The 17,325-nt window shown below is 47.4% G+C and overlaps 2 protein-coding genes across 3 annotated transcripts in view; one reads left to right on the top strand and one right to left on the bottom strand.

The window, feature by feature from the left end:
- The first annotated feature begins 338 nt into the window (after positions 1 to 338).
- ptgesl (prostaglandin E synthase 2-like) lies at positions 339 to 4,466 on the top strand. Its single transcript, XM_030358334.1, has 7 exons — positions 339 to 738; positions 1,245 to 1,421; positions 1,853 to 1,908; positions 2,003 to 2,155; positions 2,587 to 2,787; positions 3,514 to 3,631; positions 3,937 to 4,466. Exons 1-7 carry the CDS (start codon positions 379 to 381, stop codon positions 4,066 to 4,068), a joined length of 1,197 nt encoding a protein of 398 aa, XP_030214194.1. The 5' UTR covers positions 339 to 378; the 3' UTR covers positions 4,069 to 4,466.
- A 732-nt stretch (positions 4,467 to 5,198) lies between these two features.
- gle1 (GLE1 RNA export mediator) overlaps positions 5,199 to 17,325 on the bottom strand; it is a 30,733-nt gene continuing 18,606 nt past the window's right edge. For both annotated transcript variants that reach the window (XM_030358332.1, XM_030358333.1), the window contains exons 12-15: positions 16,663 to 16,767; positions 7,641 to 7,723; positions 6,052 to 6,115; positions 5,199 to 5,853 (exon numbers count right to left, since the gene is read on the bottom strand). In XM_030358332.1, coding sequence (XP_030214192.1) covers positions 5,785 to 5,853; positions 6,052 to 6,115; positions 7,641 to 7,723; positions 16,663 to 16,767 — 321 coding nt within the window. In that variant the 3' untranslated portion in view covers positions 5,199 to 5,784. The remainder of the gene's footprint in view (positions 5,854 to 6,051; positions 6,116 to 7,640; positions 7,724 to 16,662; positions 16,768 to 17,325) is intronic.

Here is a 17,325-nt window from a genome sequence, read left to right as displayed (position 1 = left end):
CGCGACGGTTTCTATCACTTACAGAATAAGAATTAATTTTATTACATCTTCTTGTACAAGTACAAAAAATAATATATAATAAATAATATAAAATAGTGCAATTATTAGGCTTGGTTCCTCAACAGCCACATTGCAGCAACACTACACGATAAGGTAAATAAAGATCAGTAAAAAATAGAAATATGTAAATCTAGTATGATAATAACATAGATTAATATAACTAGATATTATAACATGCTGGGTTATGGTTAGTATTGGTTCGGTAATAATTACTAAATAGGAACGTTATTGAGTTCCCTGGTTATCCCGCCTACACATCAATACAACCCGCCGCTCTTGAACATATCCTGTTGATGCATTCTGGGAGGCAGCGTAAACATGGCAGCCTCCTGTAGAGCCCTATGTAACGTCCGATCTTACTTTAACCCACTGGGTCTTGTCCGGTCTCAGTATGGAGCCCTGGGTCCGATCGGAGTACGGCTATTGGACTCCGAGACCCACCGACCCGGGAGAGGGGTTCCCCCGGGGAAGACGAGCTCCCAAGGCGGGTACAGGAGGTCGTACGGGACCGGCAGTGGCGGCTCTGGGTCCTCCGGACCCGGTGTGTTTGGGAGAGGGGCCGGGGTCCGGGTCAGTGTCCGTGTCATGGGCTGTGCCGTCCTGCTGGGAGCCGGACTCGGGACGTACCAGACCGTAAAGAACTCTGTTCAGACCCACCTCGCTGCGGAGGACACCAAGGTGACACACATCTACCAGAGTTTACATCTGCTGTTCGTCTCCAGTTTCTAAGACTTGGTTTACTTATTGCTGCTATTTGGTATAAATAATTCGTATTTTAGCAGACGCATTTATCTAAAGCGACTTCCGGTGAACAGAATTACACACACAGACACCAACACGACGTTGGTTCACGTCCTGTTATAAAAAACAAACACACTACAACAACAGTGGACATGTCGTTAGGAGGTGCACAGTGAGAGGGTGAGGACATCTTGCCTTAAAGAGGAATACAGATAACGTCCACAGTGTGGACGTTGAGTTTCGAACCCAGGACATTTTGGCTGACCACGACTATACCTTGTAGGCTATGTCGTTTTATATCGACATGAACCAAAGCTTGCTGCAATAAGATTGTTAGTATTATGGCAGACGCATTTACCTCAAGCGACTTACAGGCTGACCAATACAATTAAGCATACTCACTTCCTGCTACAATAACCTTGATGTCCTTCCATGGTCCTCAGGGTTTGAAGCTGACCTTGTACCAGTACAAGACATGTCCATTCTGCAGCAAAGTGCGAGCCTTCCTGGACTTCCAGGGGCTGCCCTACGAGGTAGTGGAGGTCAACCCCGTCATGAGGAAGGAGATCAAGTGGTCCACCTACCGGAAGGTCCCCATCCTCATGGTGGATGGAGATGTGGTACGACCGTCCACAATCCCGGGGCCCCTTAAGCACCATATTGGGCCCCTTAAGCACCCTAATTGGGCCCTTAAGCACCCTACTTGGACTCTTAAGCACCCCATTGAGCCCCTTATGCACCCTATCGGGCCCCTTAAGGACCCTACCGGGCCCCTTAAGCCCCCTATTTGGCCCCTTAAGCCCCCTATTTGGCCCCTTAAGCCCCATATTTGCCCCTTAAGGACCCTACTGTGCCCCTTAAGCCCCCTATTTGCCCCTTAAGCACCCTATTGGACCCCGTAAGCACCCTATTTGACCCTTTAAGCACCCTATTTGACCCCTTAAGCACCCTATTTGGCCCCTTAGGCACACATGGATGTATTCCTGGGTACCCAAGGCCCACTGCCTGGGCTGCTCTGGCTGTTAATTTTATCTTGTTTCTTGTTTCCTAGCAACTGAATGACTCATCCGTTATCATCAGCTCCCTGAAGACCTACTCAGTGACCAAGTGAGTGTGTGTGTGTGTGTGGGTTTCTTAAAATGATTGTTTTCTGTGTGTGTATTGTGTGATATAATGTGTACTATAATGTTTTGTGTGTCAGGAAGAAGTCGCTCGCTGAGGTGTTGGGGTACTACCCGGAGATGCGATCAAAGAATGACAGCGGGAAGGAGGTGACGGAGTACAGCAACAAGTACTGGCTGATGCTGAGTCAGGAGGAGACCCAGGACCTCTACCCCCAGAAGGAGGCGCAAAAGTACGCCTCCCCCCGACCCCCCTAGCATTGACCTCCTCCTCCGGAGAATGATTTCCACCTCCTTCAGCTTCATGCTACGTTGTGCTGCTAAATGCTCTGTTTCTGAATGTTATGTTGTTGAACGCTCTGTGTTGCTGAACCCTCAGTGTTGCTGAACCCTCTGTGTTGCTGAACGCTCTGTGTTGTTAAACCCTCTGTGTTGCTGAAAGTTGTGAAGCTGAACCCTCTGTGTTGCTGAACGCTCTGTGTTGCTGAACGCTCTGTGTTGTTGAACGCTCTTTGTTGCTGAACCCTCTGTGTTGCTGAACCCTCTGTGTTGCTGAACCCTCTGTGTTGTTAAACCCTCTGTGTTGTTGAAAGTTGTGAAGCTGAACCCTCTGTGTTGCTGAACGCTCTGTGTTGCTGAACGCCGCCCGTCTGTCTCCCTGCAGGGAGGAGATGAAGTGGCGCCAGTGGGCGGACGATTGGCTCGTTCACCTCATCTCACCCAACGTGTACCGGACCCCCAGTGAGGCCTTGGCCTCCTTCGACTACATCGTGCGAGAGGGGAAATTTGGAAGCTTCGAGGGATTCTTCGCCAAGTATGTTGGTGCCACTGCCATGTTCCTGATCGCCAAGAGACTGAAGAACAAGTGAGTCTGACCAGGTGGTGAGGTGCTGGGATGAGTCAGTTTTCATTCACGACAAGAGATGAGAGCATCGTCCTATGCAATCCCTTTTGGAAATGTTTTATTTTGCTCTGGAAGCTCCTTGGAACTAGCCTCACGAAAACAGCCTTTAATCTGCAAAGCCCACCTCCGGTTTTGCCTCAAGATACGAGTCTGGAACCAGTCCCCATCACTGCACTGGGATATCGGGATTGATGAGGGAAGGGGCCAGAGGGAAGGGTGCCACCTATTGGCCACCACCCGACACCACTTACAGCACCTGGTATTCCCAGGCGGTCTCCCATCCAAGTACTAAGCAGGCCCGACCCTGTTTAGCTTCCGAGATCAGGCGTTTTCAGGGTGGTATGACCTAGCATTGTGTTCTTTCCAACAACAAATAATATTGATCCACCCATCAGTGACTTTCCTTTTGAGGAGACATGGTACATAAAAGGGGTGTAGAATTTTATCCAGAATAATCTTTATTTCTTATTTTTACTTTCATTTTCATTTTTATGCTTTATTATAGAGTGAGATAGACAGGAAGGTATGGGAGAGAGAGGGGAGGTGATGCAGCAAACGACCACGGGCAGGATTCGAACCCTGGTCGCTGCGATTACAACTGTGCCTTAATGGTACGCGCTCTACCCGGTGAGCCACTGGCAACCCCCCCAGAAACATCTCTTGATGCCCAGTGTGTCTTCCCTGCAGGTACCACCTCCAGGACGACGTGAGGCAGGACCTCTATACGGCCGTCAACGACTGGGTGGCCGCCATCGGCAAGAAGAAGAACTTCATGGGCGGGGAGCAGCCCAACCTGGCAGACCTGGTGAGACAGCAAGGGGAGGGCCTTTCACCGAAGATGGGTCACGATCCACCTTGGGGTTGGGCTATGGTCTGCGACACCCAGAGTGCCTGAACATTGTCATTCTGTCTGTGAGATTGGGTCACCGTGAAATTGTTCTTTTCAGGTCCCGAGGTGAATAGTTCTTAAGTACTGTTGTGTAAGTCTGTTGTGTCTCCATGGCAACTATGTGCCGGCTCATCCATCCACTCCCGTGTCCCGAAATGTATTTAACTCAGCGGGTCGAGTCGAGCTGTTCCCAGGACTGACTGGTCTCTCACTCCCACCAGGCAGTCTTTGGGATCCTGAGGGTAATGGAGGGGCTGCAGGCCTTTGAGGACATGATGGAGAACACCAAGGTGAAGCGCTGGTACCAGCGCATGGAGACGGCCAGGCTCAACCCCCAGGACCTCCAGCTCTGAACCAGGGGCTCCACACCCTTAACCCAGACCCTTTCTCCTCCTATGTCCCAGACCCTAAGAATAACTAAGGCAATTGGCACAGTTCTACACTCGTTGCCCCAGCAGGGCACAGTAAGCTCGTCGTCCTCACTATGAGGGTGTATGTTTTAGGTGTCAGAGCAGACCAAACTAGTAACATGGATCCTCTGCTTGTTCAGAGGAAAACATGGTCAGACTTTGCGGTTACATTGATAATTCTTCCTCAAATTGGAAATGCAATACATTAGTGTGTTTGTTGGACTCTGGTAGTAAGTATTCCAATTCCAGTTTGGCTGTAAACTATATGCTTGTCTGCAAACAAAATTCTAAATATTGTTAATTACTGTAAAGATATTGAATAAAGACATGATGCTGCATGAGGATAACTTCATTTGTGCAATATTTAGCCATTAAGAGATGATTTAATAACTCTTAACTTCAGCTGCTTCCTTCAGGAGGAACAGCGTCCGTCCCTGTCTCCTTTCATACCCGCCGCTCACTGCACACAGACGCACAGCCTATTCCGAATTCCCGTTCATATTTTAACATTCATGCAGTACTTCGTGTGACCACAGATGGTATAGGTTTTCACTTAAAGGGGTGATATCATGCTTTTTTCCATTTACCGTTATATGACGTATGTATACATGTTTTACGTCTGCTGAGCTAGAATAATCTAAGTCTGAGCCAGGGGGAGGATTCGCACCCACCGAGAACGCCCCTCAAATGTGTGAAACAGCTTGCTCAACACTACTCAAACTTTGCAGTGTTGAAGTGCATAAGTCCCGCCTCCCGGCTACCCGCAATCTTAACTTTTTTAGGGGGGGGGGGTATTTGCTGACACACACGCAAAGTGTTCGACCAATTGCAAGAGTGGGTGTGCTGACTGTTCCCAGCAGACTGGGCTGCTCGGGAGGGGGGCCTTTAAGCGACAAGATTCAAAACAACGTTTTTGAAAGATGCTGAAATTGGATTTGCAGAATTGAGCAGTGAGAATAATAAGGGGTGTTTTTAACATACAGGCTTGTAACCCTATTCTAGTTGCTCCAAATGCAATTATTAACCCTAAAAAAAGCATGATATAAGATCTTTGAATAAGTTCCTCAAGAGGATTTGAATTGATTTTTTCTGACCTGGTACCTACAGATCATTGATTTATTTAATAATCAAATTGAGCAGGTGAGACCATTAGACGTTAAAATCTCAGTACATTCAGGGTTGCATTAGATAATACGAATCATCTCTAAACAGCTTTATATAAAACCATGATCCAAGACACTATAGGCTGTACAATAAATTGAGGCTGATGCCTAGGCTTTGACCCACAATTTTTTTGTTCTACCATCAGTGTTTTTGTGAGCAAGAGTGGAGAGTATTTAATTACTGAACAATTAAATTTGATAACGTGCTGCAACTCTTCAGCAGATCTAACTCATGTTTTAACCATAGCCTGGTCCATAAAACAAACATGACAAACCACCAGTACACAGTCTGACAGGTTGTCTCAAAAAACACATGACTCTGCCCCAAGCGCAAAGATTCGACACACACCAAAATAAAAAAATAGTTAAACTATAAAAAGGGAAGGGGATCTCAGCCCAGCCAGAGAGAGTCTGCTTCGATGAGCTCCAAGTAGAGCTGGTTTAAGTCTATCAAAAATTAGGAGCATCCAGGTTAGATCCGGACTTCCATGTTGGCTCAATACCTCCAGAACTCTGAGGTGAGGTATCCTTTAGGAGGGCTGATCTGACGGCTTCGCAAGGACCCCTGGAGAACAAACGAGAACATCATGCATATTAGATATCAAAACATAACCAAACATTAAAAGACACAAATTCAACCAAACAACTCAGATGCTACATCCAACATAACAGAGAAAGTCCAGCATTCTATCCAAATGTCTGACCCACTGCTAGAGGTCTAAATCCGTTGAGCCAAAACCACTGAACCTAGATCAGTACTCACCTCAAGGAACTGCTTAAGTCTCATGACGGAACCCATCTGACCAGCGCTGGTGATCACCTGGATCCTGAGGAACACACCCAACCAGAACGTTAGAGAACCGCAGAGAGGCTGAGGTTCCTCCTCAGTGGAAGTCCATTTTATTTGACTGGGTGGTGGCAGTGTGGGCAGGTGCCAAGTCCTGCAGGATAATGAATTCAGCATCTCCATAAAGCGTCAGCAGAAGGAAGCATGAAATGCTCCAAAACATCCTGGTGACGGCTGCGTTGACTTTGGACTTGATAAAACACAATCAACGCCCATGTCATCACCAGAAGATGACATGGCACCCCAAATCATCACTGACCACACTGATCACACTGGACTTCAAGCAGCTTGGAATCTGTGCCTCTCCATTCTTCATTCAGAAACTTGGACCTTGATTTCCAAAGGAAATGAGCGACAGACCACTTCTCTTAGCCTAGGTAAGACGCTTCTGACGTTGTCGCTGGTTCGATGCAATGAATTCGGTGAGAGTTGTACTAGCTCATGTCCTGGATCCGTCTGTGTGCAGATGCTCTTGATGCATTGCCTCCTGCCTCAGTCCACTCCTTGTGTAGCTCCCACACATTTTTAATGGCCTTTGCTTAACAATCCTCTAAGGGCAGCAGTTATTGTTGCTTGTGCAACCTTTTCAATCACATTTTTCCTTCCACTCAACTCTGAAGTTTCTTTAGCGATGACCTTTTGAGGCTTGGCCTGCTTGTGGAGGGTATCGATGATGTTCTGTCAACTGTCAGCAGTCTTCCCCGTGATTGTGAAGCATATTAACCAGACTGAGAGGCCATTAAAATGCTCAGGAAACCTTTGAAGGTATTTTGCGGTAGTAAGCTGATTAGTGTGTGACACCTTGAGTGGAACTACAATAAGGAACTTTTTCAAAATATTCACATTTTCTGAGATACTGAATTCTGGGATTTCATGAGCTGCAAACCATAATTATCAAGAATAATACAAATAAAGGCTTCAAATACTTAGCTTTGGGTTAATGAATCTATATAATATATTAATTTCACTTTTTAAATTGAATTATTGAAATTAATTACCGTAATTTTCGGACTATAAGCCGCATCTTTTTTCCCATTTTTCGATTCTGCGGCTTATATAACGGTGCGGCTAATCTATGGATTTTTACAGTTAACGGCCACTAGGGGACCTCCTAAATCTATGGATTTTACAGGTTACAGTCCACCAACTTTAACTCTATGGGCTCTATGACCGGTCCGCGCCCCCCCACCTTTAAGCGGCGGGCTCCAGTGCAGCTTATATATGTACACATCGTTCAATTTAGCTGCTGCAGCTTATACTCCGGTGCGCCTTATAGTGCGGAAAATACGGTAACTTTTCCACAATATCATAATTTATTGAGATGCACGCATGCGGGGAAGGTTGACTTGTTATGTGTATATATACGTGTGTGTGTGTGTGTGTGTGTGTGTGTGTGTGTGTGTGTGTGTGTGTGTGTGTGTGTGTGTGTGTGTGTGTGTGTGTGTGTGTGTGTGTGTGTGTGTGTGTGTGAGTGAGTGAGTGAGTGTGTGTGTGCGCGCCTGTACCTGGGGAAGTACTCCTCATGGATGAACATGAGGAGTTTCCAGAACTGACCCTGGTACTGCTTCATCAGGGCGTGACCACAAACCTGTGAACACAGCAAAACACCTTGATGCAAAAAAACATCAGGTCCATTCCAATAACACACCTGTACATCAGAGATGGAAATTAACTTTTTTGCCCACTAGCCACTGTGGCAGGTAATCTACCAGCCACTATTTATAGGCTATATATTTTTTAAACAATAGTAAACAATAGTAACAATAGATAAGAAAAGGCTATTGGTTAAGCAATACAAGTAGAGGCATGTACTTGAACTTTATACCCTGAACTTTTAAACCTTGCAAACGTGCAAAAACATAATTTTATATTTATGTGGCATAGGCCAATGCTGTGGTAAAGTGTGTAAAGTATGACCAAGTGTTTCTTTCTGTTCAATAGTCTAGATATAACTTTATCAATCCCCTGTAGGAGAAATTTGTTAATGTCTGTCCCTGTAAAACAATAATGGTAAAAAAATAAATACAAAACACGACGGTAACTGAGTAAGTCAAACCGTCCAATCTGAAGGCTCTACTTAACCACTCCCCCTACTCACTTCCACCAATGCAAATCGAACAGAACCGAGTAGGGGAGGGCGTAGCCTAACTAGTTTGTGAACGACCCAGAAAAACGCAACGCAAATTCAATGTGAACATGCATGAGGCTTTAATAAAATCCTGGACGATTTTGAAATTCCGCAAAACATTTTTTAAGTGTCTCAAAAAGAGGGCATGTCCGGGCAAAAGAGGACGTCTGGTTACCCTATGTACGGGAAACACATTTGATTCCTAACTGTAACACTTTTAAATAGCGGCCCAAGTTGTTGGGCGCTATCCTGGTAATTTCTCTGCGTGAGAAATACGAAGTGTGGCGTGTGAGCGTGTGCATGGGTTGAATTCAAGCCCCCAGGAACAGTGCATACTTACGCAATCCACCAGTGCTCAGCGGCCAAGCCTGGTATTGCAGCTGTTTTAAAGCGGGCTGTGGACGGGTCCCTCGATTCATAGAGCCCAGAAGTAGATATCTCCGTTCACTCCAATACAAGTGGGGAACAAGAATGTGTCTCCGCAAAAAATGACTGGATATCAATCAAAGGTTCATAATTATCTTTATTCCATACTTAAATAATGTAAGTTTTCTCTTTTCAAAACGCCACCTCAAGCGTTTTCTTAGCCGTTTTATGTTATTATTTTTTCCTGGAGAAGGAGGGGTGGGTAGCTGAAAGGAGTCGTAGTGAAACAAATGTTGTTTCGCACCCAGGCCAGCCCCCTATATAATTATCTGACGTGCGCACAGCGTCATTCAAGGCAGCAACCTCTTCTCGCTCACCGCAGAAGGGTAATCCGGTGAGATACCTCACTCATGCTATCAGAGAACCGGGGTTACGGTCGTAACCTTAAGTTCTCTTTCAAGCAATCGTGAGGTATCTCACATATGGGATATGTTTACTCTCGTATTGCCAGACAGGCCAACCTCAACGATACGTGACCATTCCAATCATGACAGAGCATCCTGCGCTCCCTATGAGTTCACGTTCAAAACAGCATGAGCCAAGCGAGGCGCAGTAACGTCAAGTCTGTAAAACCTCATGAACGTAGTAGGTGAAGCCCAAGAAGCGGATTCACAGACCTCCTGCAACGAAACCCCTTTAAACAAGGCCCACGACGTGGAAACGCCCCTTGTTGAATGCGTATGCAAACCAACAGGCACCTCCAGCCCTTTTGCTGAATGAGCCAAAGTTATAGCCTCAACAACCCAGTGTGATAAACGCTGCTTTGTGATAGGCTTACCCTTGTGAGGGCCAGACCATGAGACGAACAGTTGATCCGCTTTCCTAAACGATAGAGTCCTTGGCTTGACACATAAGCTCTCAGAGCGCTCACAGAACACAACGTACGTAGCCTCCGTTGTTCCGCAGAGGTGAACGGCGGAGGGTAGAAAGCATTAAACTCCATGGAAAGGCACGAGTAGGACGTGTCCATGACCTTAGGAATATACGCCGGGTTCGGCCGTAGCAAAATAACGTAGAGTCCCCAGAGCCAAACTGCATACATGACGAATGCACCGACAAAGTGTGTAGATCATCAACTCGTTTTGCTGAGACGCACACCCGTCCAAGCTTTCTATCCTTCGTGTTAGGAGGGGGAGAAGTTTGGAGACTGGCAAGTTGTATCAAAGACACGCCACTTAGCCTCATAAGGCGCCGAAGGCGCCCTTGCGCTTTGGATGGTCATTATAACATTCTGTGGCAGGCCACATGACGTTAGATTCATCCTTTCACGGGCCAAGCCCAGAGAGCCAGACGTTCTGGGTAGGGATGAAAAATTTCCCCCCGAGCCTGGGATAACAGATCCCTGCGCAGCGGGAGTCGCAGCGGCTGTGAATAAAGCATTTGCGTTATCTCCGCCAACCAATGTTTCTGAGGCCAATTCGGCGCTACCAGAATAGCAATTAGACCCTCGTTCCTCACTCTGTGTAATGTGGGGTTATCAGAGCCAACGGGGGAAATGCGTAAAGGAGTGTGCGTGGCCATGGGTGCGCCAATGTGTCCACCCCGAGCGGAGCCTCTGGATCATTCAGAGAGAAGAACAGGGGACATTGCGTGTTCTCCCTGGAGGCAAAAAGGTCTACTGACGGGCACCCGTAGCGGTTCCGAATCAGTTCCATCACCTCCTGGTGAAGTGTCCACTCTCCATAACAAGGGTGCCCTCGTGAGAGAAAATCTGCGCCGTGGTTCATCACTCCAGGCACATGCGTTGCCCTGAGTGAGAGTAGATTGGCGCTGCTCCAGTGGATCAGTTTGTGTGCCAGCCTGTGTAGTTGAGGGGAGGGCAAACCTCCCTGCTTGTTGATGTAGGCCACTACCATTGTATTATCTGTCCTTACCAGAACATCAGCGCCCGTTACATACGGCAGAAAATTTCTCAGCGCCAGGAACACTGCCATAACTTCGAGAACATTAATGTGAACAGAGTGCAGTTCCGATCTCCATTGGCCGTTCACCGATCGCCCTTCGTGGGTGGCACCCCACCCCCATAGAGACGGGTCGGTGGTAACCACCTTCCTCGCACATATCATGCCAAGTTGCACGCCCTGTGTAAGGAAATACAGATGCTTCCACTGGCGAAGCGCCAGCGCGCAGTCTACTGGAACAAATATGCGGCGGTGTGCATGAACTCGTGGGTCCAGACAGAGTCTCAACACCCAACGTTGAAAACCCCTCATATACAGCCTGCCAAGGGCAACGCCATTCTGTGACAATCTCTTAATGTGACATAATTCCCCCTGCGAAATAAAGTGAGACATGCATGCATCGACTCTGTCCGGAGTTAGTCAAGCCCTCATTGTGACTGAGTCCAGAGACAGCCCGATGAAAGTTATTGACTGAGGAGGGGTCAGTACACTCTTCTTCAAGTTGAACCTGAACCCCAGCGATGACAAGTGTGCCATTGTGTGTTCCGTATGAACAACTGCATCCTGTGCTGAACTCGCAGCCAGGAGGAAGTCGTCTATAAAGGTTGCCAGACTAATCCCTTTCGTACTGAGTGGACCTAACGCTTCTGTGCATTTCACAAAGACTCGCGGGCTTAGTGACAGGCCGAAAGGAAGAACCGAAAACTCGTAAATCACCCCTTGAAAGGCAAATCTGAGATACTTTCTGTGCCGGGGGTAGATTTGGATATGCTAATATACGTCGGCCAGGTCCAGGGTGGTGAACCAATCGCCTGGACGTACGAACCTCAGCAGTGCTGAATGTGTCAACATCCGAAATCTGTATCGTCTGAGATGCGTATTCAACTCTCTTAGATCCAATATGATCTCATGCCCCCTCCCTTTTTCGTAATTAATGAAATATCTTGAGTAGAACCCGCTCATTGCTTGAGCTGTTGGAACCACTTGAATCGCACGTTTCTCCAGTAGAGACTTTATCTCTGCTGCAAGAAAATGAGCCGCTTCCCCCACTGCCTGCGAGTGCATTATTCTCGAGAAACTTGGAGGGGAATGCATGAACTGGATTCTGTACCCTTTCCCTATGGTCTTCAGAATCCAGCCAGTGCTGCATTCGCTGTGCGAGTGAGCCCACTGCCAGTGCCAGTGCCACAGGTGGAGCAAAGCCGCCCCCTTGTGGCAGGGAGCGTTGCTTCCCCGTTTATAGCCTGCTCCGACAAAGAGCTTATATGGCTTATTTTTTGTCTTTTTTTCAAAAGCAGTGCCCTCGGCCCTCGGGCTGGATGCACTAGGGGGTACAATTTTAATGCTGTAAACATGTTTGTGCTTTCGACAGTGGAGGGGTTCAGTAACTGTAAACCGTCCTGAGTCGCAACGGCAGACTCTTCGGACATACCCCTTTGCTGTGGGAGAGGAGCATGCGTCTGGCAGACACGTTTTCCCTCTCCCGGCAGCGAGCTAGGTGGACTGCTTAGGCCTCTTGCCCGGTCGTGGGCGAAGTGGCGCTGGCTTGCCTCCATGTTGATCCACTGGTGCAGCTGGTTTGTTGGCCCACGCAGCCCCAGCCTCAGTCTTAGGTTGAGCTGGAGGTCAGGGGTGCGAACCGGGACGTCTCGGAATCCTGTAGTTCGGCGGAGGCCACGCCACCGCCTGTGCAAAGGATGGCCGGGAAGTCGGAGCGGGAGGAGACTGCGTCTTCCTGGGCATGCAGGTCTGCAGAGCCTCACTCATGGTGGTCATAGCAGGGCCGAACAAGCCCTTTGGATCCACCGTTATGTCGAGGAGCTGGACTTTCTCGCGGTGGGAGAGGCTTGATAAATTGAGCCAACGTGCTCTCTCCTGCGCCACGATGGTGCCCATAAACCTTCCCGAAGCCTGCACGGCGCACCGGTGAAGACGGAGGCATAGGTCGGTCACGACACACATCTCGTCCCAGAGTTTGCGGTCTATGTCTCCCGATCCTGACATCTCGTCCTGTAGCTTAGCCTGATACGCCATCAACATGGACGATACATTGAGGGCTCGCACACGAAGAGCCACAGACTTGTATGCCTTGTCGGTCATAGAAGACTAGAAACCGTCCGTCTTCGATGGGAAGCTCGGTGCGGAGGATGTGGATAGGGCTTTCTGACCCGGGTGGAGATGTTGAGCGACCATCAGCTCCACAAGTGGCAGCTTGAACAGTCCTCTTTCTTCCATGTCTACGCATTCCAGCATGGCTCCCCCCTGGATCGGGCTCTTCGATGAGAACGGCTGCGACCAGGTGCGGATAGCCTCTTCCACACACCCGGGGAATAAGGGGAGAAGTTGTCTCTCCGCGTTTTCACCCGGGGTAAACGCTTGCCTTCGTACCGGGAACCGGTCTTTTCGGGCGGAGCGTTGGGCCATGGTATTTCCAGCTTGGTGGCAGCGCGCTTGCACACATCATGCAGGCTCGTGCCGATAGTCTGGGAAACGTCGTCATCGCCTCTCGCACCCTCTGTGCTTAGGTCGCGCAGGGTTCTTCGCAATCCAGCCTCTTCGACCGGTTGGAACGGGTCAGCGCCGTCCTCTTCAAACAGGACTGCGTCGTCCGAGTCAAGCTCATCGTGGGCATCACAGCCCTCCAGGCATTCGGACTCGGTCATCGCCCTTAGATCCCCTTGCTCCATCTTTTCACCCCAGTCGGTGCTTGCGCCCGCTGTGGCTACTTGGGTATGGCCGCTAGGAATGGGGGCCTCCGACAGCAACGGCTCTTCTTCTGTCAGGCTAACATGGCGAGCTAGCCGACACCGGAGACTTTTCATTGGGAGTCGTGCGCAGTGGTCGCAGGTACCCATAAGAGCTAGTGCTTCTCGGGCATGTCTCAGCCCGAGGCACCCATTGCAGATGAGGTGGGTATCTCTCTCAGATATATGGTTCCCGCAAACGCACACCCGTCCAAGCTTTCTATCTTTCGTGTTAGGAGGGGGAGAAGTTTGGAGACTGGCAAGTTGTATTATTTTATTGAAGCTTTGCAGCCGATTCGGTTTAGCTTCCTAGCTAAACGTGCAGCTTTCCAGCTACATGAATGAGTTAACTTTGAGCTAAATGTTCCCGGAGACTAATGTTTGGATACAAGCTAGTCACTGTAGAAGCGAGTAACCACTGTTTGGAAACAGGCTGGTTAAAGATAATAATAATAATAATAAAAAAATGTATTTATAATGCACTTTATATTCAAGAATCTCAAAGTGCTTCAGAGAAAAAAAAACTATTAAAAGGGGGAACCTCAAAGAAAGTTTAGCTAAATGCTCTTTTAAAGAGATGGGTTTTGAGGTTCCGTTTAAAAAGAGCTGTAGTCTGTGGAGCCCTCAGGTGGTCAGGGAGGGCGTTCCATAGTCTAGGGGCAGCAGCAGAAAAGGCCCGATCACCCATGGTGCACAGCTTCGTATGTCGGGTTTGGAGGGTGTGAGTGGATCCTGAACGGAGTGTACGTGAGGTTGTCGGGGGGGTGAGGAGTTCCTGAAGGTAGAGGGGGGCAAGTCCTTGAAGGCACTGGTGGGTGAGGAGGGAGACCTTGTACTCAATTCTGAGTGGGACAGGGAGCCAGTGCAGTGATTTCAGGATGGGGGTGATGTGGTCATGCTTGCGCACCCTCATCAGGACCCTGGCAGCACTGTTTTGAATATTTTGAAAGATAGTTGTTGGTGTTACATGTTAAATGGAGCAATCTTTCATACTTATGAAGTTAACTTATACTTCCATGCAGGGTTCGAGTTATGATTCCATTTTTGTGGGGGTCTCTTGAAGTTGTTGACCGAGGAGGGGGAGGGGGGGGAACCGTACCTTGCGCTGGTTTGTTGACGGGGGGGTGCTAAAAAAAAAGAATATTTCTGCATCCGGTATATCATGAACAAGGGCGTGGCTAGGCTCCCATGATGCGGAAGCATATCTCTCCTTGATGTTGCCCTGCGCCATTGAGCAGTTTACATAGGAATGAATGGGCGCCATTTTGGAATCCGGTGTCCATTCTATAATATGTCCATGGGGCAAGCCCCAGGAATCTCCCACTTCCGGCTTCCATGAAAGAGAACCAAACTAATTCACACAAAAGCGTTCATGCAAATCTAGCATTAAAGGTTATTTAAGGAAGTTCTCTCCAATCACGCTGAAAGTAGTTCGCTAGCAGTAGCGCTTTAATTTGCAGTGTCAGAGAATTCTGAGAAATCGGAATGCTGACTTAAATTCTCAGAATTCTGACACTGCAAATTATTGTGCGCCACAGCACTTCCACAACTATGCCCATGTTCCTGACTGCTATATACAAAACCATTTATAGCGCATCAGCTGGGTAGTGATAGTCGCATTAAATGCAGCTTTAATGCGGGCTCTGATTCTGAATGAATGCCGCTGCTGAACTGTGTGAATAAATAAAGGGAACAGAAATCTAAAGAAGACACGTGGTTTTGATGTACCGGTGAATGCCAGCTGAAAGTGGAACATTGCTGCCATCATGGGAAATTAATGTAGCCTAGGCCTATTGTAAGTAGCTTTCAATTCCTTGTTCTTTTGTTGAACATATCCATTTGGTATGTCCTGTAGAAACCTATATGGTGGAAACCGATGCGCCCTCTCAACCACAAAATGTTTGAGTCACTTCTATGGAAGTAAACCTGTGCCATCGGATTTTGAAAATAAAAAGCCATTGAACTCTAAGCACTGAATATTTATGCATTGAAATAACGTATCTGGATTTGAATTTATTTTTCAATATTAAAATTCAAAATCAAATATTCAACGTTAAAAAATTTCAATGCATAAATATTCAGTGCTTAGAATTCAATGGCTTTTTGTTTTCAAAATCCGATGGCACAGATTTACTTCCATTCACTTCTCCTTCATCATGCTTACTGATCATACCTCTCTCTCGTTGGTTACACAAATCTTACCATGGACACTCAAGAACCCCTCCCAAATTTCAGCCAGCCAGACAATTCACGTCACAGTCATGTCTGTATAATTTATGAATGGAATTCTGACGCAGTTCAGCAAAAGAGGCGTAGAGGAAGAAGGGGGCCGGATGTTGACAGTAATGGTTTCAGAACTGCAGCGCCATATGACGAATGTATTAAATATGAAAATTTGATCGGACCTGACTGGAAAGTATAACCCGACACAGTGGCGGGTGAAGTGACACAAAACAACCGCCACCATACAAATCCACCAGCAATTGGCGGGTGTTAATTTCCATCCCTGCTGTACACACTTGAACATACCCACCAAAGAATACAACACGACTACCAGGTGGTTTGCATCAGGGTTCAGGCCAAATCCCAAGTCTTTGTACTGAAGGTTTGCAGAGATCCACGTCGCTACTCAGTGACCCTACTCAGTGACCCTACATTCCACTTTTGGCGGCCGATGACCTGAGCGTATGCGGTCCTCCCAGAGCTTCACTCCCATGAGCAGATTCAGTCTTGCGTATTCATATCATGAGAGCTGATATACTGTCCTTTTGTGTCCACCTAAACCTGATGTGGCAGTATAAATGCCGGCAGCTCTGGAACAATTCATGACCGTGGTCATGAATAGTATGATGGAAAACATGCCATTACACATGCGGTACGTAGAAATTAAGAGGTCAGTAGTAGGCAGAGGTTAAGAAAATTCCAGATAATAACCCAGTCGTCCAGATTATAACCGATATAATCCACACCTTCAGATTATAACGATATTATAATCCAAACCTCCAGATTATAACGCAGTCCTCCAGATTATAACCGATATTATAATCCACACCACCAGATTATAACCGATATTATAATCCAAACCTCAAGATTATAACGCAGCCCTCTAGATTATAATCCAAATCTTCCGATTATAACGCAGTCATCCAGATTATAACCCATATTTAGAATCCAGGCCTCCAGATATAATGCAGTCCTCCAGATAAAACCCAGTCCTCCAGATTATAACCAATATTATAATCCAAACCTCCAGATTATAACCCAGCTCTCAACATTATAATTCTGTATTATAAACCTGGCCTCAAAATTATAATCTAGTATTACTGACCTCCAGGAAGTCGAAGAGCAGCGTTGCTGTGACGTCTGCCAGAGGCTCCATATTGAGCATCTGGGCCAGCCAGCGCCAGCCATGGTTCAGCCCGTGAGGACCCGGCTGGAAAACAAAACACCAGTCAGAACCCTGCTTCTACTGCTAGAACCTCCATTATAATAATAGTTCGAACGCCGCTTCTACTGCTAGAACTTGTTATTATACTGTCAGAACCCTGCTTCTACTGCTAGAACGTCTGTTATAATGCTAGTGATAGAACCCTGCATCTACTGCTAGAACCCCTGTTATATTCATAGTTACAACCCTGGTTCTACTGTTGGAACCTCCACTATAATAAAACTGTCAGAACCCTGCTTCTACTGCTAGAACCTCCATTATAATAATGCTGTTAGAACCCTGCTTCTACTGCTAGAACCTCCATTATAGTAATGCTGTCAGAAACCTGGTTATACTCCTAGAACCTCCATTATAATAATGCTGTCAGAATGCTACAACACAGCTGAGTAACAGTTATGGTGATATTAAGAGGGTCAGCACAACTACAAGAACCCTGGTACTAACAGGATGGCCTGGTTCTACTGCTACTGACCTGGTACTAACAGGATGGCCTGGTTCTACTGCTACTGACCTGGTACTAACAGGATGGCCTGGTTCTACTGC

Source organism: Gadus morhua, chromosome 6 (assembly GCF_902167405.1).
Source record: "Gadus morhua chromosome 6, gadMor3.0, whole genome shotgun sequence".
NCBI lineage: Eukaryota > Metazoa > Chordata > Actinopteri > Gadiformes > Gadidae > Gadus > Gadus morhua.
Note: the sequence above shows the minus strand (reverse complement) of the source record. Positions and strands in the feature narration are given on the sequence as shown.

Excerpts from the sequence above, each read along its gene's own strand:
- ptgesl (XM_030358334.1), top strand. The coding sequence starts at position 379 with ATGGCAGCCTCCTGTAGAGCCCTATGTAACGTCCGATCTTACTTTAAC. Across the intron at positions 2,788-3,513 it reads GCCAAGAGACTGAAGAACAA|GTACCACCTCCAGGACGACG; the intron begins GTGAGTCTGACC and ends TCTTCCCTGCAG. Across the intron at positions 3,632-3,936 it reads AGCCCAACCTGGCAGACCTG|GCAGTCTTTGGGATCCTGAG; the intron begins GTGAGACAGCAA and ends CACTCCCACCAG.